The following is a 27116-nucleotide window of genomic DNA, read 5'->3' as shown; positions in this document are numbered from 1 at the left end:
GGTGGACGGATTTTATCTTCATTTAAACAAGCGTTTATGTACTGTATTAATATATACACACAGAGTCTGTGACATGCAGATTTTGCACTCGTTATGTTAGTTACCAGTGACTTGGCATAGAGCTCCTCTGACTGCTCTTTTCAACAATATGACTATATTATAACAAATGACCATTCAGCCTCATTTACCTACTGCAGCTGTCCACACCAAGATAATAGAAACATGTTTATTGGTTTGTGACATTGACTGTATATAAATATGGCCGTTATGACAACTCCCCTAAAGTGAAGCCAAAATATCTCGATCGCCTCTTGGTGACTGACTGCAGTATAGGCCATAAGTCCCGCCCCCTCCATATTAGCGGATGGGACATGAGCCAAACTAAAAAATCAACGTACACATCAAATTGATTTTGCGTAAAGACAGTTTCTGTCATTTTAGGTAGTTTTTTCTGATAACTACTGCGCAGACTCTGGCCGCAAATGACGTCACAAGCAAGATGGCAGCTCCCGTGGTGACGCGTTGTCCATATTTATATTTGGTCTACATGGTTTGGAAGGAGGGAAGATAATTGGGATTTTATCTCTAAACTAATATGCAACCTCTTTTTTCCCCAGGAAAACAGATAAAGCGCAGTACACAGGATGTTCTGTCCATGAGAACAACAATGGACAAGCCACTTTTGAGAATCCCATGTACAACACAAACACAAAAGCTGCTGAGGGGAAAGTCGTCCGCTTCGACCCCAATCTCAACACCATTTGCACCATGGTTTGATGTCTGCTGAATATGAGAGAAAGACAGAAGGAGAGAGAGGGAATACAACTTCTCCTTGTTTGCTTAACATGAAAATATATAGACATATTTATACTTTACCTGTTTCTGATGATGTACAACAAAGACACAGAATTGCTCAGAAACATAAAGCACACTTTCAGCAACACTTAATGGCAGTTGCAGTTGATCACGTAGAGAAGGTAAAAGATTAAACAGAGACGAGGAGGAGGTCCCACACCTTTCCAGATCTTCCCGTAGTTCGGTGAAGAGAAGTGTTCTTTACACTCTGTGAGTGTTGGCTTTATGAATAAAAGAGCCTCTGGCATATAGATAAAATAGAGTATTTTATGCTCTGTAGAATAAATATAAGGGGGTTACTTCACAATGCCAAATGGAAAAAATTTAACTTTTTCTTTTCAAGTAAACAGCCCAAATCTAGACCGTTTTTGTTTTTTTTGTCTTAGTCTCGCATTCATCCTGATGAGGGTTATTTTCTCTTATGGAGATGAGGAGTCTCTCAACTGTGAGTTGATCAGTGTAATCTTTAGAGTCTATTTTCCAAGCAGTGGGGTGTGTGAAAGGAGATGAGGATATTAAAAAAAAAAAAAAAGGAGCCACCTGTCTTTCGGTGCTGTAGTCCTTTCAGAGTTACAGTACATGGTCAATTATACCTCTTAATTGGATGGTACCTCCTACTGACAAAATATACGGCCGTGGATTTAATTATTGAAGTGCAGTACACTTTTTCGAGTGCCATTGGGGATGCTAGGGCTTTTATTGTTACTGTGCAGGTTCTCTGACAACAATTTACTTCATGAGAGATATAGTTATTATTAGGGTTTATTATCAAGTTGTGTGCTATGAATTTGTTTTTGACAGAGATGTTCTTGTCTTTAAATATGAGAATTTAAATTGCTGACTAGTCTGCGAGTCTAGTCGAGTGATAATGTACTTTTCAGTGTATTTGTCATGTGGGACTGTACTTCATCCATCTATTTAACTGTCGTTAAGTTATTGAAATACTTCTGAAAACTGATTTATTTTAGGTGATTTTTTTATTACGATTATTTTTTCAGCTGTTTGTGTCCCAAATAAACCAAATTTGGAGTCAATTAACCCCTGCCTCGAGTTTGTATATGTCAAGCATCTCAAAGTAGGAGTTCCTTGCTTAATTATTTTAGGTCTTATTGGGTGACAAGGTTGAGAAAACCTACAGTGCACAGTACCTACAGCTGGCCAGGTTTCCCAGAAGTTTATTTAAGCCTGGATGTCTGTAAATCAAAGTGCAAAGATGTATAAAGTCAGTCAGTATGAGGTCGGATGAAGTTTGTGGTCTTGTTTTATGTTAATGAAGATTTTGTCTGCCTTACTTTAGAGTAATTCCAAGACAAAACAAGTGCAACTTCCACATCATCTCCAGTTTTTCATAATCTGAGCAGTGTTTGTCGTTCTATAATTCTTTTGGGAAACTGTGCCTTAGTCAGAAAATTCTTCAACACTAAACTCTCTCCTACTCTCACTCCTACTCTGAGACACTTGATGAATACAAGGCCTTGGCCTATTTTATTGATACCCACTGATACAAATAATTATTTAAAAGTCTTACTGAACCATCAGCTTCTGCCAACAAATGTACAGTATACATGAAAAAAATTTGCACATTTAAACACAAGCCACCATCACTATTGTACCATCATCTCGGTCCATCCATCTATGGTTTAAAAATGAAAAAATCAATTTGACTCTGCCATCACATTTCTACATCATTGCAGTGCCTTGAATACTGTATGGGCATATGTTTTTAAGGGAGACATAACATTTATTGCATTAGTGAACCTGTACATCGGTGTAATTTATCTGCACAGTTTGCAATGATTTAGCTGAGTGATGTCAGCTCTAATGGTTTATCTAAGAAGAGGTGTGTTTGAAAAGCAGCTCATAGTTTCATACCTGTGCATGGCAAAAAGTGATCCGGTATAGCAATTGCTGCTATAGTACTTTGTACCATTATGTTGATTCCTGTCATTGCTGTTACATTTTGTACATTTATACAGTTTTGATACTTGATGGCATTCTTTGGCAAGATGTCTTGTGTTATCAATATGTAATATATTTTGCGAGTTCATATTTCTAATGGATGAGGATTGAAAATGCATCTGGTGAAAACAGTATACGGCAAGTCAGACTCGAGTAGAGTAGAATGCTTTTAAATGTACCACACAATTGTTATCCCATTCAAAATCCATGTATATGAATATGTACATATGACAAAACTTTTGTAAAGAGATTTATTTTTTATGCAAATAAAGCATTTGTAAGTTATTGAATATGTTGTGTAAAATTTCACATGTAAATGTCATGTAAGATCAAAAATGTTTTGTATTTTTTCTTTATCAGCAATGTATAAATCCTTAATTTATATATAAAATATGAAATAATGAATTTCAATGTCGCTATTCTCTTTCATTGGTAGAGATGTATATGCTGTGTGATGTCTTTGTTTAGCCTCAGCAGTGAAACTCTCCACTCTGCGACGGTGTTGCAATTAAGAAAAGTTTTTGCAGCACACATAGTAGAGAGCTGAATTTTTTATTATTCAGTCTGCTACCTCTCTGTGTTGCTTCTCTACAGATTTTTTTAATGAGTTTTCCACTTGCTGACCACTGCTTAGTTTAGCCAAAATTAGCACTGATATTATCTCTGTCCAAGGGACACTGCTGCTCTTAAAAGAACACCTGTTGCAATCCATTGTAGCCAATAATCCTTGTTAACAGTAACACCTAGTGTGAGCAGAAATTCAGACTAAGCCTTTTCAACACATATTCAAAGATTTTACCTCCCATCACACACATCTGTGCACATTCAAGAGCAGTCAAACCTCAGCATTAGCTACTCTGAGCCTTCCTTTTCTCTGATGTGATCTAATTCTCATTTACTCTTCCTCTCTCTGACACCAACAGTAGTTACAAATAGCTGACATTTACTCTAGAAAAGGAGCTGTGGGACAGAATGGAATGACATTTGGATGTACTTTACTTAGCATGTACATATCTTACAGGTACAATAAATTCTTCAAAGAAATGCAACATGGAGAAATATTACCCTGATCTTATATAAATAGCAGCATTTATCATGGCATATTATCTACAGTATTTGTGTATATGGGTACCTGCCACAGACTTGGCAACAGAAGGAAGCGACAGTTTGTCAGGATATTATGAAACAGACTAAGATGAAGCTAATTGCAGCAATCAGAGTAGAGATGATCATCAGGGGAGTGTGACACACATCACAGAGCACTCAATAAAAAATAAAAAAAAAATATGAACAAGCCCCATAAAAATCAAACAACATGCACTTGACTGGCAGGAACTTGTTTGATTTCAGACTCAGGTTAAGCATATACTTTAAAGTCTAAGCCTGGGATTTGTATATGGATTAGAAATATTTGCCAGAAGGATTTTCCATTGAAGTTACTTCGAAGCTTCATCAAGTAGATTTTACCTCAAGGGTGATGATGTAAAATAAGCTGATGCTAGGCTGAGATGTCAAATATGCTCAGGGTGTTTGTTCTGCTCTGTGTAATACAACTAATAGCACCACGCTCTAAACACTGACTTGACCCCCTGTTTGCTCTTAGAGCAGCATAGCTTCATTAGGGCTCTGGTTTCTGTGTCAGAGAATCCCCCGAGGAACTTGCCTGGTGTTCTGCAGAAGGGCTTCTGAAGCAGTTTGCACCATGTCATCCTACAAATGCTCAGTTGAGATCTGGTGACTGAGCAGGTTAGTGCAGTAAGCTGATTTCACTGTCCTGTTCATGAAGGCATTTGTGGTCTTGTGGCGTGGGCATGTGCCTGCTGGAGAAAATCAATTTGCAGAGGTGCATGCACGGGTACAATGAAGGGATGTTCCTGGCTGCCTCTGATGTTCAGATACCCTGTGGCGTTCCTCCACTTTCATCAAGGGGCTGAATGTGTACCGTGAAATCACACCCCACAACATCGCCAGCCAGCAGTATTGACACATTGCATGATAGATGGAAGCACTTGCAGTTTTGTACACAACACCAGCGCTTCCTTCACGAACATAAAACAACAGGAAGTTTTATTGATCTGAATGAGCATTGTTGATAGAATCCTCTAGCAGGACGAGTTTTCCAACATTGCGCAGGGAAGCAAAAGTCAGTGAAGTTGTTGGTTTTCTTCCCTTGCATGTGCCAAAACATAATGAGTTGTGTGCGCTTTCATGGATCTTTTGGTTCTAATGTGCTGGATTGTCAGTTGACTAACTAGCCTCTCCCTTACTGCATATTTCAGTCTTTCACTAATGAGCCATTTTCAACCACTCTGCTCTCATTGGCCAGATGTCCTCAGGGTGGTTGAATGTTGGAAAGATGGAAAGCTGCAGAGAAAGGCAAACCCCTAGGAAATATCATTTACTGACACACTTAAATGCATGTTAAGCTATCTGAATGTCATGCCTTAATCATTTCAGGGCTAAAATAACTCTATATTTTAAATTACTCCTCCAAGCATTATCATCTACATCTTTATTTGTCTAAAGAAAACCAAACAAACCATTTAAGAGTACAAGTTCCTAATGATTCGTGCACAAAGTAGCGGCATTTTCACTGCACATAACAATGAAAATCATGTAAAGGTTATGTCTTGGAAAATAGACTGGGTTTTAATATGCTGTGGAACACTTTCTGAGAGCAGGACCTAGAAGAGTTATATGGTTTAATATACTCTTTTTAATCTTTAACTGAATGAATAATGTAAATTCCTCCATAACCATTTCAGCAAAATAAATTTTTAACCCACGGTTAAATCACATGGGCATTGGGAAATAGCCTTCAGTAGATCGAGGAAGTCTGCAGTTGATATGAATTGAAGGATGTTAAACTGAGGTCAATGAGCACCATCAACACTATCTATCATGAGAGCAACTGAGGGGACAGAGGTGCGTGTGTCTGAGGCAAGATCACTGTCATTGATCCTGTGCACAAGGGGGGATTTTGAAGATTCCTGCAAAGTGATTCATTATCAGGCAGCTCTCATCGGAAAGCATGAGCAGGATTCATAATATAACATGATGTTCCCAGTCGGTCCCTGAGATTGCTTGGATAACATGCATAATGAGAATAATGTTAAGGTCGAAAAATTGTGCGTGGTTATGTGTTGCTAGAGTTCTTTCTAAGCTGTTCCTCTGTGGAATAGTTGAAAACAGCATTCACTTTCTTTCTGAGAGTTAGATGAGAAGATAATACCACCCTATCATCTATTTTTTATCGTTCCTGTGAGGTTGCCAGGCAACCAGCAGAGACTCCAGGAAGTTACTGCATCCGGGCAAGAAATAATAGAAATAACCCCCTGTAAAATCACAGCTTGTCATTACACTCAGGTTTTTTGTTTTTAACATCATACAGTGCACTTTAGAGGTACTGGTTGGGTGATTTTTTTTCCTTCAGACAGAATCGACTAGCTGTTTCCCCCTGCTTTCAGTCCATATGCTAAGCTAAGCTAACCAGATGTTAGCCATAACTTCATATTTAACAGAGAGATATGAGAGTGGCATGATCTTCTCATTTTTTTGTTTGTTTGTTTGTTTTTGTGATTTGTAATTTTTATCACTTTGAAGGAAGCACATTAGGTCCGATGTGAAATAAGCGGTTACACACAACAGATTCTTTTACAACAGTGTATTTATATCTAGAGTATTTGTAAATTAAAACTATCATTTCAGGAGACAGACATTACTGTCTGAGAGGAGTTTACAGAATTTACATTATTTGAGGTTGAAAGTTCAAATAAATCAGACAAATCAGAAGAGGGTCTGAAATTATAGAGAGGGAAAAATCATTGGTCTCCAACCATCACTTCATGACAGACTGTGATAAAATAGGTGGGTACCTGCCGCAGACTTGGCAACAGAAGGCGGCGACGGTTTGTCAGGATATTATGAAACAGACTAAGATGAAGCTAATTGCAGCAATCAGAGTAGAGATGATCATCAAGGGAGTGTGACAGATATCACAGAGCGCTCAATAAAAAATAAAACTATGAACAAGCTGCATAAAAATCAAACACATATATATGTGTGTGTGTTTGTGTGTATGTGTGTGTGTTTATACATACACACACATGCACACATAGAAGTAAGGGGGGAAAAAGGAAAATTAGATCATTAGATTAGATTAGATTAGATTAGATTCTCAATTAGGGTATCTCCCATAATATCAAACTATTACTTCAATTTAGATAAATTAATATGTACAAATCTTATGAATTAGATCTGCATTATCCCTGAAAATAGACACAGTGTGCATGTCACAACCCCCACACTGTCAATACAAATAGCATTTTAATGTGTTGCATACATCAACCATTGCTCAACATGCAGTAATCACTGTCTCATGCTATGTACATATCAATCGGAAACAATTACTATTATGAATATACTTTCTGAGGGGTTTTTTATAGTGCTGTGGAGACACATGGAATCACATGATTGCCACATACATATACTTATTGATGATACACGTGATGTTCTGCCATAAATAATGTCAAAACTTGGAGAGGTTGACAGCTCTAGGTTAAATGCTTGATCAGACAATAACACATGCTAACGATGTGTTTCAAACAATAGCTCATTTGAGATTCAGGCTTTGAACCACATTGTAAAAACACTGGGGGGAAAAAAATAAAAATGCCACCTGCTCATGGCTCTTGATCCACCCTTTCCTTGACATGCAGATCAGAGAATACCTAGGAGAGGAATTACAAAAGCCTGCCTTGAGCCAGACCCATATGACCTTGATGTACTGTACCAACCCCCAGTGCGAACACTAAAGCTCTTCTTGACACATGACAACTTCGATCCAGTTGCTCACAGGGTGTCCAACTTAATAGCCCCCCTGTCTTCAGTAATTAATTGTGGAAATCTTCTAAATTAGCTTCTAATGCCTTTTGACACTGAAGGAAGCACATTAGGGTCCGATGTGAAATAAGCGGTTACACACAACAGATTCTTTTATGTTCTTTGAAAAAGATGCTTTTGACCAGCCAATCGCATCTGTCACATACGGCAGTCAGCACAACAGAAAATCACTTCTCCCACAAGGAAAATCCTTAAGACATCAAATTTAAGCCGGCAATGTACGCTGTTGTATGGAGGATGAGCTTTACGAAGGACATGAGTGCAGTTATAAAAACACACAGTGCATTATTGTAATTTCATCAGCTCTCAAAGCCTCAATCACAACAGTCATAAAGAACTCCTACGCTGCCCAAAATTCCCCTCAGGAAAATCCAGAGAAAAGAAACCCCACAACAGAACAGAGAAGCCTGCTTTTGATCAGTCCAGCTTGTGTGTGAGTAATTGGGCTTCATAATTGAAACAGCACATGTAATATTTTATTCAGGGGGAGCAGAACAGCTGAACAGCATTTCTGCTCTCCCTTTGTTTTGTTCTCTTTCTGTTTCTGACTATTTTCTTAATACAGTAGCAAACAAACCAAACACATGTCTCACTGGCTTTATACACAACAGTTTTATTGAAGGGCAGTTCAAATAGTACACCAAGAAGCACTTAGGATATATTAATTTTTGTTTTGCGTAAAATATTACAGGGAGTTTGTGGTTTATTGCGGTGTCCAGTGCTACACTTGTGCAGTACATACAGTTTTACTGTTTTTATTTAGAAATCAATAATATTCCAGCAAATACAATAAAAAATACCCTTCACATTTATTCTAACATGTGACAGACTAAACCAGTGAGTCATTCTCCCATGTTTTGTCTGTCTTGTCAATCTTAAGAAAGTGATGGCGCCTCTGCACCCTGATCAGAATATTTATACTGCAACATTTAGAGTAAAAAAGCTGGGAGTTATGAGTTATGAATTAATATGTGACATTTCATCATGTCAATGAAATGTTTGGGCATGATATACACCCTCTCAGTTAAGGGCTGTGTTATAAATCACAGGATGCTGACATTTTGGATTTGTTATCATGCGTACTCTGCAGGAAGTGGAGCTCATTTCAGAAAAAAACTGAAGGGGAGGGGAAAGGGTGCCACATATGATGCTATCTAAGCATATGATTGAGCACATTTTTCCTGTGAGGAATATTCACATGGTCCTCTGCTGATGTTAATGTGGCACAGTGGTGCCTGCAGCGCCTTCTCAAAGAGGACGGCTTAAGTTGTCCGTTAGACAGTACACAGAGAGACTGTGTGCTGTGCATGGCATGGATTTGTGTCAGCTAAGTGGCAGGTATAAGCACAGCTTTATCTATGCATTTAGTTTGTTTGTCTTTTCCCCCTTTAGTTCCATTTAGTGTTTGGTGATAAACTGTGAGGCTAACAATGCCTAAGTGGGAGTAAAAGCACCATAAGTGGTGTGAGTAGCTATTAAGGAGTGCCGTGCAATTTTGATGCCAAGGATCGCTGGATGTGTGAGTTGTAGAGGTCATCCTGCTCAGTCCAGGTCAAAAACACACAAAAAGCTGCATTCTGTGATTCAAGAAGACCCCAGTTTACAATCTTTTTGTGGATAATTTGGCAGATTTGATTCATAAGTAGATAAATCCAAATCACTCAAGCAGTAAAAGTGAACTTGGAGCACTTTTTCATTCTGGCCGCCTACTGTACATAATTGCTGTGTATAAATTTGCTTGTATGGAACAAATTGCATGAAGTGGGAAGTGTGGGGGTGGCTACATTCTCTTCAGATGTCAGTGACTGTTTGATGAATGACCCAAAGTGTCCCTACAGTCTGCTGCCACTTGTGTTTGGCTCTTTGCTGAATTTTGTTTAATCGTCTCCTCGGACCAGAGGAACATTGTATGAACATGTTATCTCCTTCCAATCTAATTTAAATGAAGGTGCCAAGTATTGACTTATGGCAGTCCTTTAAATCCTGCACAAGGACAATGGATTCCTCTTGACTCATACTTTTGTCTCTTTCTGCTTCAAACTCACAAAAGTCACAAAATGATCAGAGCACCACTGCAACTCATGGTTTTTAAAGGTAATAATGATTTGATTAACTATGACTGATCTTAGTCCAATTTGTCCATTCCCTGCTTATAATCATGTGGCATGCCTCTAGCCACAAAATTTCCCAGACTCAGTTGTCATTCCCGAGCTTTGTGTCACTGTCTCAGTTTTTCATCATTATTTGTTGATTTGCATAATTGAAACCCCATGATGTAAGGTTACTTGATTTTAAAGTCAAAGTCATAGTCAGTATTCACACAGTTTCTTTTATCTGATAAGTTCTAATACAGTGCAACCTTTAGTTGCTGCTTATAAATGGAAGGAGTTGCATAGTGTAGCATGTATGAAAGGGATATGATATTCTACAATATAGATGAAATGTATAGTAAAAATGCCTTTGACAACAAATATGTCAGCACATATGTAAAGTGTTTGCTGAAAATGCTATGGGAATATGAATAAACCAGGTGTGTGCATGTGTGCCGTAAAAACTATACACTTTCCAGCATTCACCTCACAGATGCAGACAAGAATGTCGATTTGAATATGTGTATTTTGTAGCTGTTCTCATACTATAACTAATAAGAGGCCATTTAGCGTACTGGAAAATTAATGTGCATTGTTTCATCTTCTGTCTCACCCTGGAGGTAGCGCCTTGTACATAAAAGGAAAAACAGAATATTTCCAAAAACAGAAATCTAAAATACCTTCCAGTATTTTTCACTCAGGCTCTGCAGGTGCTCTGCTTTTGTTCCCTCACAGTTGGCATATAGCTGTTTGTACAAAATAATATCTAAAGTCGCTCAATAGCTGCACTGGCCTACATCCTCTGCCCTGCTGCAGACCAGCGTTGTCCTTTATGCTGCCTGTCTTCCCTGTCTTGTTGCTGCCGGGCAGGTTGCCATGGAGTTTACTGTGGATATTCATTGTCTCAAGAGGATGATTTCCAACCACCTAATATTTTGTCAAGTGATACCATTCGGTCAAAATTCCTCTGCTACCATAATGACATTTTGGTCCATGGCACAGTGACTTAAAAACAGATTTCCATGAAAATTGCTGAGGATATTCGAGGTCCTCAGAGGATGAACACTAATGTTCTTTTGGTGACTCATTGACCTTTCCTCTATCGCCACCATCAGGATTACATTTCAACACTCAACACTGATATATCATATTATTTTTCTGCTCATTTTTTACACAGTAAAGAAAAAATGATGCATACTTATTTTTAAATTGGACTAATACACACAGTATCTCTGAAACATCAAAGAGAGTTATTCCATGTTAAAACTTCTCAGTCAGCTACAATGTCACACAATTTCAGTAGTCATTGGCAGTCAGAGTTAGATTCATATAAGCAAAACTTTGAGTGCAGTGGCAAGGTGTAAAAATAAAGTGCTGGGCCAATGCCCATAGTAACGATGCCGCAATGTTTGGCATCATTGCTTGGATCATTAGAAAACATTGGCTCAAATCAAGCAATCTAGCTACCAGTTTACCAATGTGTGAGCAAGTGTTGTTTCAATGCAAAACCCAAAACTGGTCCAGGACTTTTTCCCCTGCATGAAATGAGAAATGATCCAACTTCCATATTTGAAATTATTAACCAAGCAGACTGTGTCATAAAGCCGAGAAGGGAACAGTCTGGTATTTGACCACTGGATGATGGAAGCAGTGGTTCCTCCTGTCAGCCATAACAGCAGTGAAATGCCACTGTCAGTTATTGTTCTCTGGTTGTCATGGCTTATGTGCAATCCATTTTCTCTGTTTGAATACATTCTGTCAGGCAAGGAAAGACCCAAACTCAAATCTTCTCTGGCCAGTTTTTGACAGGGAGCATCTGACAGCAAATGGCTGCACAGCCTGGCTGCATCTGTCTACTGTCTTTCACAACGGCTTCATTTTCTTTACACTAGTTTACAGTAACGTCACTCCTAATGTGTCTCTAGATCATCATACATTTTATCCTATTATCCTACAGTTAACAGTGCAAAAATTTCCTGATAGGTTTCTGCTCATACAGACATTAATTAACAGTACTGTATGTGAGAGAGAAATTGTGCTATTTGAGTCTGAATGACAACACCACAGCTGCCATCTATACAGCGATAGACATCAGTAAACAACTTCCATGTTAGTTGTCAATGCTGCAACTACATTAACAACTATCATATGTTAGGGAAAGTATTTTCCACTTTAGTAGGAATTCATGTCCTCATCCTTACACTCAACTTATGGTGACGCACTTTCCACATAAATCTCAGCATTATTAGGTATGTCTGCAGCAGGGATACATAAGGAGGAGGAGACTTTTCCATGATGGTGCTTGCTCTCGACCCTGAGGGATTTCATAGAGCTCCAGCCTATATTTGACCTGGCAGCATGTACCCAGCCTGTCAGACACTGCCATGGCTTTGAAGAAACTTTCCCTCAATCCTTTTGTGGCTTCATGACACTCCACTTCTGAATCAGCTCCAACATCCCAAATTCAGTATCCTAACATCATTAGAAAAGTGAGCTGTCAGAATATGTTCAGATCCATCTGCAACGGTCAGATCAGAAGTTACAGACTTAAATTTAACTGGCTAAGTTTTTGTAGTGAAACAATATTGACTTTTTTCATATTTTAGACAGAGAAATTAAGTCCGTACAAGCTACTTTTTTTAGCAAGACAGGATGTCTTATTACAATTCAGTTAATTAACTCTGTTATTTTGAAGTCACGTTCCCTCATTTTAACAAACCTGTTTTTGCAGATCTAAACAAGGCACACACCAGGTTTAAATATTCTGAGATGAATTTGAGACTAGATGTCCATGATGCCTTAAAAAATGTCAACCTCAGTTTAGTGTCACTGGTGAAGGTTCTGGATGGATTTAAACCATTTGGTTTATTAAATCCTTATTGTTTTAACTGATATGTTTGTCAGTTGATACATTCTCGAGAAATAAGTAATCAGCCTGTTCTGAACAGGCATGTTTTGAACGGGCACTGCACTAGTGATGCTTAACTGTGGGCCCCACCATGAACAATGTACACTTAGATATAAGTTGTCTTCACACTTAAAGGTTATGTATTTTGGTCCATGTGCTGGAGTAGCATTATTTAAAACTGAATCTGTAGGTTTGTTTATTTTGTCAAAAGTGATAGCAGACGTCCCCTTAATATTATTTTGAAGACAAATTGTTACAGAGCCACAGATGAAAATAATTCCATTATCCTGGACCATTTCAATAACTGTAGTTTAGGTATGTGTGCAACACAGTTGATGATCATCAATTAAGCTCGTTGAATATGTTTAGACAGAAGTATCTCAAAGATTATTTATAATTCAGTAATGGAGTGCTCATTGTAGACACAGCTAATGTAAACTCTGACTCTAATAAAGATAAATTCATCTGCAGTGTTTTGCTCTTTGCTACAGTGGTAATATATTAAATCAACTATGGATAACAGTCATTTATTCACTTAATTATGTCCATTGAGTTAGTTTGACTGCAGCTGTGCCTTTTGTATGGAACTCATTTTCTAAACAAGATAATGCAAGTCAATGTGAAAACAAATGCAACGCTGATTTGGCCCTCATAGTAAGTCAAACTGTTGTGTTAGGATTGTTAATTTTACTGAAATAATATTACTTACTAGACACAGCTGGACCTGCTGATATTGTTTAATGGAGCACAGTGCAGCTTGTCTCATTATTTACAGTATGCACACATGCAGTCCTACAGTGTAGTGTGAGCCTTTGTGGAACTCTCCCATCAGCCATATATCCTGCTGAAATTCTACATTAGCAGCTTCAGGAGGGTTGTAAATTAGAAATGAAGAGGCATCTAGCGGCACAAGCCTCCAGACCTGCACCGGGGCTCTCTGAGGCAACAGAATCGGCCGTTTCAGTTCTCCAAATATATCCTTCTGTGGCCACAACAGCTGGACAGCAGTAATTCACAACTGCATGCAGCGGGAAGAGAGGCTCACATGATGCCTACATCTCCTTCTCCAGTGACACCAGAACACTCCCTTCTGTGATCCTCAGTCCCAAAAGCCCCAAAGAGCATCATAGCAGTCTGACAAAACAGAGCTGTCGCAGTCTGTCTGCATCGAGACAGAGAACAGATCTATCTATCTATCTAGGTATCTATCTGTCTGTCATTCTCTCCTTCTTATATTCCTCCTTTCCCTCCCTCTATCCATCTTGCATGTCATGGTCTGGACACAGCTCTCTGCTTTGCACACATTATGCTCCATGTAGCTTCAGCCTCATGTGTTGCTCCTGTTTGGACAGGACCGAGACAATCAGATCTGTGTTAAATGCGGCCTCACACTGGGCTCCACACTGATTAGTGTGTCAACACAGGCCGGATTTCAACTGCCTGCTCAAATGTGACGTTGTTTGTTGTGCCACCCATTCAAATCCGACTGAGATCTCATGAATAGGTGAGAGCAAGCTCATCAGATTTGAGCAGGCAGTGCAAATCTAGCCCGTGTTGACTGACGCACCAATCAGCAGAGAACAGAGCGGGAATCTGTATTTGAGGCAGAAAAACTGTCTACCCCTTCAAACATGGTGCTCTTTATTTTGTTCTTCTGTTTTAGATTATTTTTCAATGCTGTCTAAACATGAAAAAAAAACAATGTTTCCTTTTTGTTTTAGCCACACTTTGAAATAATCAAAAATTCCATATGTCACATGTGGGTGAAAGAAATGAAGGATTTGATCCTGGAGTTAAAATGAAGAGGCAGTCATTTTCAGGAAGCTCTCTGGAGGATTTGTTGCTGCTGGTTGGGTGGGTTGGTGTCAGCGTGAGGAGGGGGAGAGTCACAACCAAATCACTGCAATTAGTACTAGAAGCACAGGAGACTAGTGCCCCCTAGTGTTTGCTTGGTATATGAATATCTTCTGTATGCTGCTGAGAAATAGTTGGACTAAAAACTGTCATCTGGTAGAAATTCTCTTTCCATCGACGGAAGCTGATCCAGTGAATTTGGTAGTTTTTTTTAGCACCAACATAATTAATTGCCAGTGCAGTCATTCATAAATAATTTGTTTGTGTCCTCTCCTCAGTTTCATTGTCTTTCAAGTCAAGGCAGTTAGGCTGAGTGCTCGTACATGAAGCAGGAGATGTGTATTGAACTCTCTGGCTGTTCATCCATGACTTGAAAAGAGGCTAAAATACCATCTAGAGGTTAAGTGTCTAATTGCTATGCAGAGGACAATCACTTTAAATATCATATTAAAACACTTAATGTTTAGTGTAATGAAATGTAATCAAGGCTAAGAAATGGACATTACAGTTTGCTTGAGCTCTCCTTTTTCATAGAAAATGGATTCATCCTGGACTAGTTTCTCATTCATGGATGAAGTCTTCACTGTATCCCTTCAGTGGCAATTCTCCATGGAGAAGCACTAAGACTGTATTGACCTACATTACTTCATGTATTTTCAGCATACAGTATGTCTTTAGCTATTCTTCCACAATGTGACTCAATACCCATAATCCCTTTGTGTAGGTTTGGACTGATACACGGCGTACATCGTTCTTTCGTCTCTCCGTCACTGGATTCTTTCCACGGGCAGGTTGTTGTCAATGTATAACCAAGGTGAGCCGTGGAGGTCATGTGACTCTCAGGATATCACAGGTGTCATTGTGCTGTATTTGCCTTTATGATCAATACAGGATGAAATAATCACAGACAGTAGATTAATGATTGTTGTTTATTACTGGAAAGTGAAATTTAAAACACACCTTCTTTTGAAATGTGTGAAAGCAGCAGTATTAACTTCTTCTACAGGCTTGCAGTTCAGTATTGGTGTAAAAAAAAAAAAAGATGAACATGATTTGCTCTGACAAAGTGGGAGCCTGGTTGGTTTAATGACATTTTAAAAACTTCATCTGAATATCCCATTGAGCCTAATGAGGGATACATCCTTTCCCCCCCTGGAGCTAAAGTCCTGTCTCTGTGGGAACCGACTGATAGCAGGTAGACTTTGCCCCGAAGGGAACCAATGCAGGAAGAGCAGCCGAGCAGATTCCTGCTTGTCACAGCTGAGGTAAGACACATTATAATGGATAGAGCTGTAATTAATTGACAAAAACAGACCTTAACAGACCTAAGTCAAACAGCAATTGATCACTTTTTGAAGACTCGAACAACACGAGGGGTACTTTTGGAAGTACTTCATTCATCATACCTCGGAAGTGATGTTTAAGCTTTGAGGGCCACGCAAGCGAACAGAAACAAAGTCCACTTCACGCCTTCAAATATTTGAAAATGTTAAGATATATTTTCACTTTGTTCTATCCATCTCATGTTTTAGTTTGGGGACTTGCATAGGTCAATACTAATTACTGACGTTACAGGAAGTTTAGGTTGTTACTGATTCATCTTTGGATGAATACATGTATATGCAGTGCTGATAACTATAGCTGTGTGGATTCAGTAACACTGTTTCTTATCCACAGTTAGTTTGCGTTACTGCAGTTTCACGTCATATAGAATCGGTAATTACGTGGGTAATTATGACTTCACTTCATCAATGATTAATGTAAAAGCAGGGATGTGAAAGATAATCTTTCTCTCATGTCTTCACAATGAAATAAAAACTAAGGGTTTACTGTCTGACTGTCCTTCTTGATGACAACTGAATTTCCTTTGAGATCAATTAACCACAACCTATTTGGTTGTTAAATGTACATACAGCTCTATTAAATGGAGGCTTAAGGCCATAATTATGAATGTTAGTCATGGATGGCTCTCTCTCTCTCTGTCTGTCTGTCTGTCTGTGTGTGTGTGTGTGTGTGTGTGTGTGTGATACATCATTTTGTAATTACATTTATTTGTCCCACACTGACATTGTCCCAATTGCCAATTTAACACCACCAATAAAAGCGCTGATGCCATTCAAAAGGACGCTTTTGTGTTACAGACCTCAACTTACCATGTCTCACGTTTATTCCTTCATTTTTGTGCTTCAGTCAATCTAAAACTTAACTTTTGGTGGAATGGACCAGACTAATGACAGCAGTAATGATGGATACGGATCTAAACCCCCACCCTACAACCCTCAGGACTATGGACAGAATCCTTATACAGGAGTGAACTATCAGGTCAGTGGAACACTTTCGTTAAACGCCACAGGAGACAAAAAAAACAAGGAAGTGGGTGAAAACCAGTCTATATTTTCCTATTCACAGTGTGTTAAGATTGTGTCAGACAATTAGTACAGCATGAGCCAAAATGATACACTACCAGCCTTTAATCATGGGATCATCATAAAATCTTCCTAAAACAAGCTTTTTTGTCCATAAGTAGTAAAAGTAAATATACTGTGATGTTTATGGTTTGTATGAACCAGGTGGGGAAGGGGAACATTGCAGTGGTGTCTCCTCCTGGCATCTATGAAAACATTGTCCATCCTGACGGCCAAACAGCACCTGGAGGCAACCTGTCTGGTGGTCAAGCTCCCCCTGAGTACACTCATGGCTTAGAGGATAACAGCTTCAGTGATGCTGCCATACGAAGAGGTGAGGGCGGAAAAAAAGGGAGAAATGGTTGAAGGGAGAAATAAATATGAATGGTATAAATATGTTTTTGTTTGCTTGGTCAGAGCTGAACAAGGATAAACAATATTTACTGCCTCATTTGCTTTGCAGTGTTTTCTTGAAATTGATTTGAAATTGAAAATTGTTGCCTGATCTCCGCTGTACCCTGCCTCAGTTCTTCCCCTCCCACGCAACACAAATCATTTTAAATGACAGGATGAAATGTGGGTTTGGTGAATGCTGAACAATTTTGAAACGTTGTGAGGCATAAACAACCCTACCTGCTTGTCTGCCTCGCTGTGAGGCGGCTGGACTGATTTTTCTTTCTCCTTGGCTGTCTGCCTTTCTGTCTGTCATGTATTACTGTCTGTGTCTTTTCTGTCTTTCTGAAAAGGTTTCATAAGAAAAGTCTACTTGACCTTGATGACTCAGCTACTTGTGACTGTCGGGATCATCTGTGCTTTTCTTTACTGGTGAGGTGCCATTACACAAGGAAATTCCTTCCAAAAGAGATGAATCCATGTCAGGCAACTATCCATCTATTCACCTTTAGTGTAGTCTGTCAGTATGTAAGAGCACCCCACACATCACAGAGAAGCTAAAGTGCTCCCTACACAAACTTTGAACACTCAAATCATCATAAATATGTGAGGTGAGACAAGATGGTAGAGAACAAAAAAGCATCTCTGTCACATAATATTTCTGCTATATTTTTGAGCTTTATATGTTTTGTATAATGGATATAGTAGAACACTGCCAAAGTAATTTCTTTTCATAAATTGTATTGAGCTCCCATGTGCATGTGTTCTGTGCTCTTTTAATATTTAATAAAATCATTCTACTGCTTCTATAAAATAAATGGCGCCTCTATTAAACAGTCACCATCTCTTCCTTTTTTTTCTTACCGGATAACAGGGACACTCTCAGGGAATGGACATTTGCCAACTCCTGGTTCTCCTTCTCCTTGATGTAAGCTATGAAAAACATTCAGTTAGATTGTCCAGACACTGAACACTTTCTTGTTGTTACCAGTTTAACCGCCTACAAATCTCCCGTTGGTGAGTTACCTAAATGAAAATGTCGCTCATGGAAATCCATGGGAGGAAAACAGAAACTGTCACCCCGCTCTAAATTCCAATCCAAGAAGCTGCCAGCTGCACTGTGCATAAATAATACACTCAGTGAACTCACATATCGAACGCAGTGCTTTTTTTCTGTTTATAGCCTGTTTATTTGCTATTTACGATACACTCTATATTCTCTGTGAAACAGGGCGGCGGCGATGGTGCTCATTTTGGCCTTGTCCTGCTGTGACAACCTCCGTCGTCAAGTCCCCCTCAATTTCATCGCCCTGGGCCTGTTTGTGAGTAGAAGCAGTACCAGCCAGGCATCAAATTAAACCCCCACCACACCTGCTCTATTTCACTGCATTCACTGTTTTTTTTTTTTTAGTGTGATGTATTTACTTTCTGTTTGTCTCTCCCTCTCTCCCTCTCTCTCTCCCTCTCTCTCTCCCTCTCTCTCTCCCTCTCTCTCTCTCTCTCTCCCTCTCTCTCTCTCTCTCTATCTCTCTCTCACAGACTATCGTAGAGGGTCTGATGCTTGGATCTGTAACAGTGTGAGTATTTGTTTCAAAGGTTGAATCCTCACCTGATGCTGACTCATTTACACAATAATAACCTTATTTGAGCCGTATCTGACGGCATGTTTGATGCCAGCAATTAGGTCATCAAACCTGATAAGATGTTATCATCGCTTGTTTACCAAATTAAAAAAGCATATGGAATCAATTTTTCCAGGTTTTTCAGCTGAAAATAGTTCAAAAGCAATTTTTCTGTGTAAACACAAGTTACCTTTCCCATCTGTGATATATTGGTTTTTTAGCAGCTTGTCACTCTGACAGAAAAGGCATCTGATGAAGCCTGAATATCAATAATACATTCAAATTATCATATTTATAGGATATTGCCATAACTGAAGCTGTAACTGATGTGAAATGAACATAGACAATACATTATGCAATGCATATCCAGCGGGGGTCTCTGCTATCGCTCTAGTTGAGACACATAATACAGACTATTAAATGAAAAAAATACCACATTTCTTATAATAAAGTAATGTTTTCCCTTACTGGATTGAACAGAACCCCACTGTTCATGTATCCATTCTGCCTGCTGACTCCTTAGACATGATACTATGGGGTGCCTCTGCCACTGCATATCTGTTTGATATTTCTGTCTGCAGGTACTTTGAAGCCGAAGCTGTTCTGTGGGCCGTCGGGGCAACAGCGTTAGTGTCTTTCGCCTTGAGTCTGTTTGCTATGCAGTCAAAGGTAAGATCTGTCACACACTCTGGGCTCAGTTTGCAGTGCAGCCAAAAGTGAAATTTCATCAACTGCAGCGGCTTTGCTATGCAGTCAGTGGTAAATGTCCGTATACTGAGCTGCATTTCCTGTGCAGTCAGAGGAGAAGTGTTAAGCTGAGCCGCTGGCCAGGTTTCCTCATGCAGTCACCAGCAAAAGGTTTAAAACACTGATGGGTTTGCTGTGCAGGCAAAACTATGATTATTGCTGAGATCAGTCTATTTGTCAATCAAGTTAATTCCTCTTTTCCAGTGTTGGGACAGAGGTAAACTTCAGGGCTGCCCTGGTGCTGGCTGACGTTCCTACCATGAAACTGCAACATCTTGAGATCAGCATTTTATTAGCTGTATCCCCCACTTCCTTTTTCTGCCTGTCTCCTTTCACTACGAATCAGCTAATAAAGCAAACACGCTATGAAATGAATCTTTCAAAAGGCCCTTTCAGTAACACACTAGGAGACGTGATGCTCCTTTAGAGAGAGATGTTTTAATATTGCAAAGGTAATTTCTGGTGAGATTTGTGCATTGGTGTGCACTTACACTTTAAAGAAAGGACATACAAATGACTGGTTGACCATGGTTCATCTGACAATGACTAAATATTGATTGTTTCATTACAAGTCTCGTTACAAGTTGTGAGGTTTTATTATATGAGAGTCAATGTGCATAAGAGACCTTTTTTATGAATCTCTTCATTGATAGTTTGGCATGCTGCTTCAATAAATGGCTCATATTCAGAACAGAAGAAATCATTCTTAATACAGTCTGGCATTTCATACATTTTACTACTTATTGAATCTGAAGGAGCTACAGATATTTATTTCTTCTGTTCAGATTGGATAAAACAAACATGCAGGTGTTTAATGATTATACTGAGAATATATCTGGTCTTAAATTGCCTCCTCATTATTAATATGTAGAAGGTTGAATACCCAAGGAATAGAGTCTAATTCTGTTATACAATTAGAAACACTAAACCACCCATAAACCAAGACCATAAAAGTTTTTATCGCTGAGTGATTGGTCCCTACCACAAATACTTTGCTTTATTTTTTTATGTCTTTACATCGCCAGTCCCTCTTGCTCTGCAGTACAAACTGTGCACAGAGCTTTTTCATGTTTGTCACTGTGACATAAATGTCATACAGAGTGTTTTGCATGTTTAGCTCATAGCTCCCCAGGTGATCAGTGATAGTGATTCTCCTGTAGTTAACTGCCATCTTCTTCTGAAAAGGGCATGCAGGCCACCTCCCTTCCTGTGAGTCTGCATTGCATCTTGTTGACTAATTATCCAGGATCATTATGCCCAGAATCATTCATATCTCCTCATGTTGTCAGTCAGTAATCTGCACCGCCTCACAGCACAGCTGCAATGCAGATGACCTTGAGTGCCCTGGCTTTTATGGCGATGATGAGTCTAAATGAGAGATGTTCCGTTTACAGTTTTCTGTTTGAGAGGCTCGTCACATTCAGTGTCTCTGTCTTCTCTCTCCCTCTGGCACCAGTGGGACTTCACCACAGCAAATGGGAGCCTGTGGGTGTTTGCCTGGACCCTCTTTTCATTTGCATTGCTCTGTGGAATCCTCCGATCGCAGGTAAATAAGGAGCTGTTGCGTTTAAACCTGTGTTTACAGTGAGAATGTGTCGAAATGAAATGCAGCGGTGTGAAGTTAGAGGAAGGCGGTACTTACAGTCTCATAGCTTTCATCTTCAGGATGTACTGCCACTGACCTGCGCGCTGAGCAGACTATAAAGAAGAAGACTGTGCATTCCCAAATCTCTCAGGAGTTGCACTGATCTCAGATTGATGCATTTAAATGTGCACTGCTGTTTACTGTGACAGTTGTGTTGTAGCCTCAAGCAGGGTATTTACAGAAATAAGCACTCCATTGATTTAAAATGGCTATTTTTACAGGAGGCAAATGAACTGGAACGAAAAATAAACACTGCCCTCTTAATGTACATTGTGTCCACCTTTTATTGGCTTTTTACCATATTTACCATCCAGCACAGCTAGAATAGAAGAAAGGAGAACAGTATGCTCACTTTTTTTTCAGCTACTGAGTAAAAGGATGAGGCTGAATTATTGTGTCTGTACAACAACTGTAAAACAGAGATTACAACTTATTATTCTCATCTGTGTGTCTTCACAAATCAGTAGAAAGTTACACATGTTGTGTTGCTGAATGCCTCTGCTGATTTTTTCTGATTCTTTCAACAGTATTTATACATCACATACGCCTGCTTGGGAACCTTGCTGTTTTCTTTGGTAAGTACACTCAAATGTTCGTGACAGAATATGGTTTCCTGGTATCACAAGTTGAATCGGAAACAGACTGACAATGACCCTTTTCAAATGAAAGAAATCGTCATCAAAGACAGCTTAATGTCAAGTGAGTGTATATGATGTAACATTTGATCCCAGGGCCTACCTCCAGTGTCTGTCACGGTAGTTAGTGTAAAGAGAGAGACTCTGATGTCCTCATGCCCTTTAATTTCAATTATGCACCGCTTAACAGCAGTAGGCTTCATTTTCACAGCCACTTCTCCGCGTGCCTTTGGCATTAACAGCAAATGTTGTGACCCATCTCATCAGCTGGTGGAACAAACTGCGACAGCACACGGAGCTGAAACAGGCTGTCAGCAGCAAGTCACAACTTATTTTCAGGCTGCACAACACTGACTGCACAATTATTTATATGGCATATTTATTTGCACAATCCCTTCTCTCAAAGACAAGAAATACTGCCCGTGTTTTCTCTCAGACTGATCCCTGTAACCGGCGCCGTCTCTTTCGTCACACACACACACACACACATGTGCTTTCATCAGACGTCAGTGTTGGTAGCGTTGAAGCATCTCATCTCTCTCTGTCTCTCTGCAGTACTTGGTGTTTGATACCCAGCTTATCCTGGGTGGGAAACACAGGACCTATCAACTCTCTCCTGAGGAGTATGTGTTTGCTGCTCTAAACCTCTATTTGGACATTGTCACCCTGTTCCTCATGCTGCTGAAGCTCATCGGCCTCTGCCGCTGACACTGAACCTCCATGACAGGCCTCCAAAAAGCAACACTGACACTTGCTACACACTAAAACCCTACTGCTGTTTGAATATCAAATTGTACATGTATCTATGATACTGAATAATGCGTCTGCTGCCATATTTAAACAGACAGGGATGTCTGTGATGTACCCGAGATACAGCTCTTTGTCTTAACATCTTCGTAATTGTCCTGAGTCAAGGTTAATGTTATTATGCTATTATGCACTACCATGTATTTCTACCTACAACTCATGATTCACGTCCGGAATAACACTTGTTTCTATTAATATGTTGCTTCAAAACTGTCGTTTTCAGTCTTCTGCAGGAGGACTAAATTCTCTATGACTTTTTTTTTTCCCTTAACAAAATATGTTCACAATGTGGATAACTCAATGAAAATGAAAGAGCACTGGTTTGGGCTGTATTCATTGAAACTCAACACAGTTTATTGGCATCACACATCAAACATTTTTCATATAAAGAGGGAATGTATCAAGTATAGACTATGAAAGTGCAAATAGCATTTCAAGGATTAGTCGCTTTACATTAGAAAATCTCAATGAGTTACAAAATGTTATATGCCATTTTAAAATAAATCACCTGGGCATTAGAGGTGAAATACAAAGGAAGTACAAATTCCATTTTGACTTGTACCCATTTCATGCACAGCATACTGTTACACAAAAAGGGCAATATATGTTAACTCCTCTGTTAAACCATCTTACCACCTCCAACAAAGTTGGCTCCATTAACCATATGGCACTCACAGTTTCACAACTTCAAGACACTTGTCAAAGCAGTCACTATCTTTAGACTTAATGTGGCTCTGTTCGTCTGCTAGAATGAAAAGATAATTACAAGTCAGTCAGAATTAAGTCTTAGTGGTAAAACACTGATCAGTGCGTTTCAATTCATGATGGTTATTCACAATCCATTTTATTCTATGGATTTTTATGATTTTATGTCAAATAAATATCTACTTTATATTGCAACTTTCCTCCATTTTAGTGTCTTCAGGTAAGATACATGGTACACATACAGTAGGTCAACTCATTCCAAAGTCAATACAGTGATTTTAATTTCTAAACCACAGAAGAACCAACGGTTTCAGAAGGAGCAGGGCCAAGAAGCCCCACAGCACAAATATGAGAGAAATAAAACCTTCTTAAAAAATATTTTGGAACAAGATTAGAAAGTATGACAATAATCGTTAGTTGTTATACCAAATCATATTAATTCAGTGTTACCCATTAACATAATACTACTAGAACCAACAAAAAAGTCTCATGCTACAAATATTTTGATGAAAATGAAAAATCAAGAGCCCATGTTTGCACACTATAAACTTTATGTGAGAGAAATAACTTTAAGGTAACAGGTGTTTGTTTTGTTTACACTGTAAATACTGTGTAAAAATCAGGAAAAAAAAAAATAGTGAAAAAGAATTAAATAACGGTGATTGACATAAAGGCACTGTATCTCTAACTGTGTAGAGAACTGTTTCAAAGACATGGACTCCCCATGTGTTTGAGATGCAATACACATTCATGATTTCTCCATGCAATACCCTGCAGTCCGGGACATCTGCACAGCGCTATGAAGGCTTTTCTTATATTACACTTAAATAGGACCCCGAGATAAATTACAGTGACTTGGGCTTGATTAATTAATTCACCAAAGTCTGAATGTGATTGCCTGATTATCTCCCTCACTGGCCTTTCCTGCAGTACATGAACAAGACTACTCGCTGTCTGCTTAGTCTGTCATGCCTTTTGGAGACGCTCCACATTCAGCTGCAGTACTCAAAGCATTAATTTAAGACAAGCTACAATGGAACTCAGAATATGCTGTTACAAAGGTGTGAACTGAATGATATTCAGCGGCGCCTCTGGGTCTGTCAGCATTTGTTGTGTTTGAAGCTCAGCAGACATTTGCTATTGCAAGTATGTTAGGATTGAGGCTTTGAGATGAATATCCATTGTTAAGCCCGTTTTGAAATGTTTTCAAGCAGGTCACCTACTTTTCATTTGAATAATTAATCAAAATTGTGTTGAGTGTGAATGTTTCACATAGTAAAATACACAACCATAATGGTCTTAAACTACAGATTTACACAGCACACTACAGCCTTTAGTGAGATTTGAAAATATCACTCAGCTGAAATCTGAAATAAAAATATGGCTCGACACTTTCACATTGAAGTTTAGCTGAGTTGTTGAGATTGTAATAAGCAGGCACAATTTGCTTTGAAGAATCCACTTGGTGACTGCAAACTGTGCTTTTGCTAGTCAGTGTTTGGCACCCATAAAGTAGGCAGATATGGACAAGAGCGAGAGAACTATTCCTCAGCCTGTACCCTACAAATTGAATATTGAAACAAAATATTAATCTGCACGCTAGATGCAGTGAAAATCCTCTCTCAGACCTGATCCAAACACATACAGTAGGCTTTTACTCCAGTGGGAAAAAAAAACCTACACTAGTCTCTAACTCTATCAATCCCTCTGTAATTGATTTCAGAAAAAGAAACTTACTCATATTTCCGTAAGCGCAGAATCCATTTTAGGAACTATATCCTTGAAAATTGTTATCAAACGTAATCTCTCCATCAGTTAGTGCTTTCTTTTCAGGTTGTTGGGGGGCAGCTAACAGTACAGTTAAATGCATGAAACAGATCTGACTGCAATGTTACGCTAAATAATTCTCCCTCCACTTTCCAACCAGGTACAAAGTGACACATTCTTCATTCTATATACATTCCACCTGTATAGCTGCTACACATATCAGCTCTATTTCATTTGTTATCTATAGTGGTTTTTGGCCTTCCAAAGAAATCTCCTACCCATTTCTGCCAGTCAGATCATACCAAGTGCACTTGATCTTCCCACTCGGAGGAGCTGGTGCTGGGCAACTGGTCAGATACAGAGTCACATCGCGGAGTGTCAACATGGCAGACCTTCGAGCCTCCCCGCTCAGCATGGTCTCCAGTTGTGTCAAGGGTGGACATGTAAGGTAGTGGCATGGTGTCCAACCCCACTAGATCGAGCTGGGTCGGTCTCTCAGCGACAGCACACTCCTTTTCCTCCATGTCAGTCAGCCTCTGAGAGCAAAAACCCACATCTGCCATCACTTCATGAGGTTTCCTGTTTTCAGGGAGGACAACGACCCCAGCTTTCTCTTCATCATGCAGGCACCCTTCTCCACTTCCATGGAGTGCATCCAGGTTAGTGTCGGTGTCGGAGGATGTTGAGGGGACCAGGGTGATACCTTGAGGGTTCATGTCGTGGAACCAAGCCATGATGTTGCCAAGCAGGTTAGCATTTGCTGCTAATGCGGAGGAAGAGGATGGGTCGTGACTGCCGCATGTGGTTGAGTCTATCGTGTCACTGGAGGAGGAGAAGAGGCCAGTTGATGAGTTGCTGCCTCCTGGAGCCACTGGTATTGGCACAGAGGCCCCGTAGGCCCGGTGGTGACTGTCACAGTGCTGTACAGAGGTGGAAACACCAGCAGCAGAGTACTGGCTGCTGATGTTGATGTTGCCAAGTCTCGCCAAGTTATCTCCCAGCTCCAGCAGTTCTGAGCTGCTTAAGGAAACCCTGGAGAGGACCTCTACACCTGGAGCACTCTGTTCAAGCCTAGAAGGCAGGGATGTGCCAATAGCACCGAGTGATGCTTCGTTGGCAAGGACCTCATGATTGGATCCGCCCCCTGCCATCCCCGAGTCTTGGAGTGACAGCTGAATGGCCAGCAGAATGTTAGGATCATCGTCATCCAAAGAACCAAGACCCTGCAAGGAAATACACCAACAAGAGAACACAGTGTCAGTGATGCAAAGCCCCTGAAACCAGGGCTAGTCAAAATCACCCAGTTACACCTGCACCATCTATTGGTATAGAAAGTAACAGCAGTCAGAAATACAGATGTGCACCATGATTTTTTGTTTTTTTCATAGCTGCTGTGTTGCTGTTTGCTTTGTGTGTTTTTGAGGTACTCTGCATTGACACACCCACTGTTGGCACACCCACCCACTAACAGCCTGCACCCATTCAAATGATTGAGGGGGTGTTTTTTCACACAGGGTTAATGTCAGTCTGAACGTGGTCTTAGCAGTGTCTTAGCAGTGCTAAGACCACGTTCTGGTGATTTTGTTACCTTTGGACAGAGCCAGGCTAGCAACAACAGCTTACTGTCTTTGTGCTAAGCTAAGTTAGCCGACTGCTGGCTGTCGCTCTATATTTACCGTACAGACATGAGAGTGGTATTAGTATAATAAGCATAAGCTTAATTCCCAAAATGTCAAACTGCTCCTTTAAGCTCCCCCAAAAAAGTCCAGTTCTATACACACCTACCTGGTGGTGCAGGTTGGTTGTTTTACCAGACTTAGAT

General features: G+C 39.7%; 3 protein-coding genes across 9 annotated transcripts in view; 2 read left to right on the top strand and 1 right to left on the bottom strand.

Annotated features, from left to right (window-relative positions):
• LOC137191775 (CUB and sushi domain-containing protein 3-like) overlaps nucleotides 1-15380 on the top strand; it is a 234512-nt gene extending 219132 nt beyond the window's left edge. For 5 of the 6 annotated variants that reach the window (XM_067602159.1, XM_067602160.1, XM_067602158.1 and 2 more), the window contains one exon: nucleotides 618-3099. In XM_067602159.1, coding sequence (XP_067458260.1) covers nucleotides 618-777 — 160 coding nt within the window. In that variant the 3' untranslated portion in view covers nucleotides 778-3099. Of the gene's footprint in view, nucleotides 1-617; nucleotides 3100-15292 lie in introns of those variants that run through there. The other variant, XM_067602161.1, reaches the window with a different exon arrangement.
• Nucleotides 15381-15735: 355 nt separating this feature from the next.
• On the top strand, nucleotides 15736-23890 carry zgc:110410 (uncharacterized protein LOC553618 homolog). Its single transcript, XM_067602169.1, has 11 exons — nucleotides 15736-15833; nucleotides 16759-16890; nucleotides 17139-17307; nucleotides 17720-17798; nucleotides 18241-18294; nucleotides 18598-18688; nucleotides 18906-18943; nucleotides 19570-19657; nucleotides 21192-21281; nucleotides 21908-21955; nucleotides 22571-23890. Exons 2-11 carry the CDS (start codon nucleotides 16786-16788, stop codon nucleotides 22721-22723), a joined length of 915 nt encoding a protein of 304 aa, XP_067458270.1. The 5' UTR covers nucleotides 15736-15833; nucleotides 16759-16785; the 3' UTR covers nucleotides 22724-23890.
• LOC137191777 (ankyrin repeat and IBR domain-containing protein 1-like) overlaps nucleotides 23155-27116 on the bottom strand; it is a 42913-nt gene continuing 38951 nt past the window's right edge. For both annotated transcript variants that reach the window (XM_067602164.1, XM_067602165.1), the window contains exon 20: nucleotides 23155-26517. In XM_067602164.1, the coding sequence (XP_067458265.1) occupies nucleotides 25591-26517 (927 nt within the window). In that variant the 3' untranslated portion in view covers nucleotides 23155-25590. The remainder of the gene's footprint in view (nucleotides 26518-27116) is intronic.

This window comes from Thunnus thynnus, chromosome 10 (assembly GCF_963924715.1).
Source record: "Thunnus thynnus chromosome 10, fThuThy2.1, whole genome shotgun sequence".
NCBI lineage: Eukaryota > Metazoa > Chordata > Actinopteri > Scombriformes > Scombridae > Thunnus > Thunnus thynnus.
The sequence above is the reverse complement of the archived record's forward strand: the minus strand, read 5'-3'. Positions and strand labels throughout refer to the sequence as shown.

Coding starts and splice junctions, on each gene's coding strand:
- zgc:110410 (XM_067602169.1), top strand. CDS start 16,786: ATGGACCAGACTAATGACAGCAGTAATGATGGATACGGATCTAAACCC. Junction 18,944..19,569: donor ATGCTTGGATCTGTAACAGT/GTGAGTATTTGT, acceptor TTCTGTCTGCAG/GTACTTTGAAGCCGAAGCTG. Junction 21,282..21,907: donor GTGGAATCCTCCGATCGCAG/GTAAATAAGGAG, acceptor TTCTTTCAACAG/TATTTATACATCACATACGC.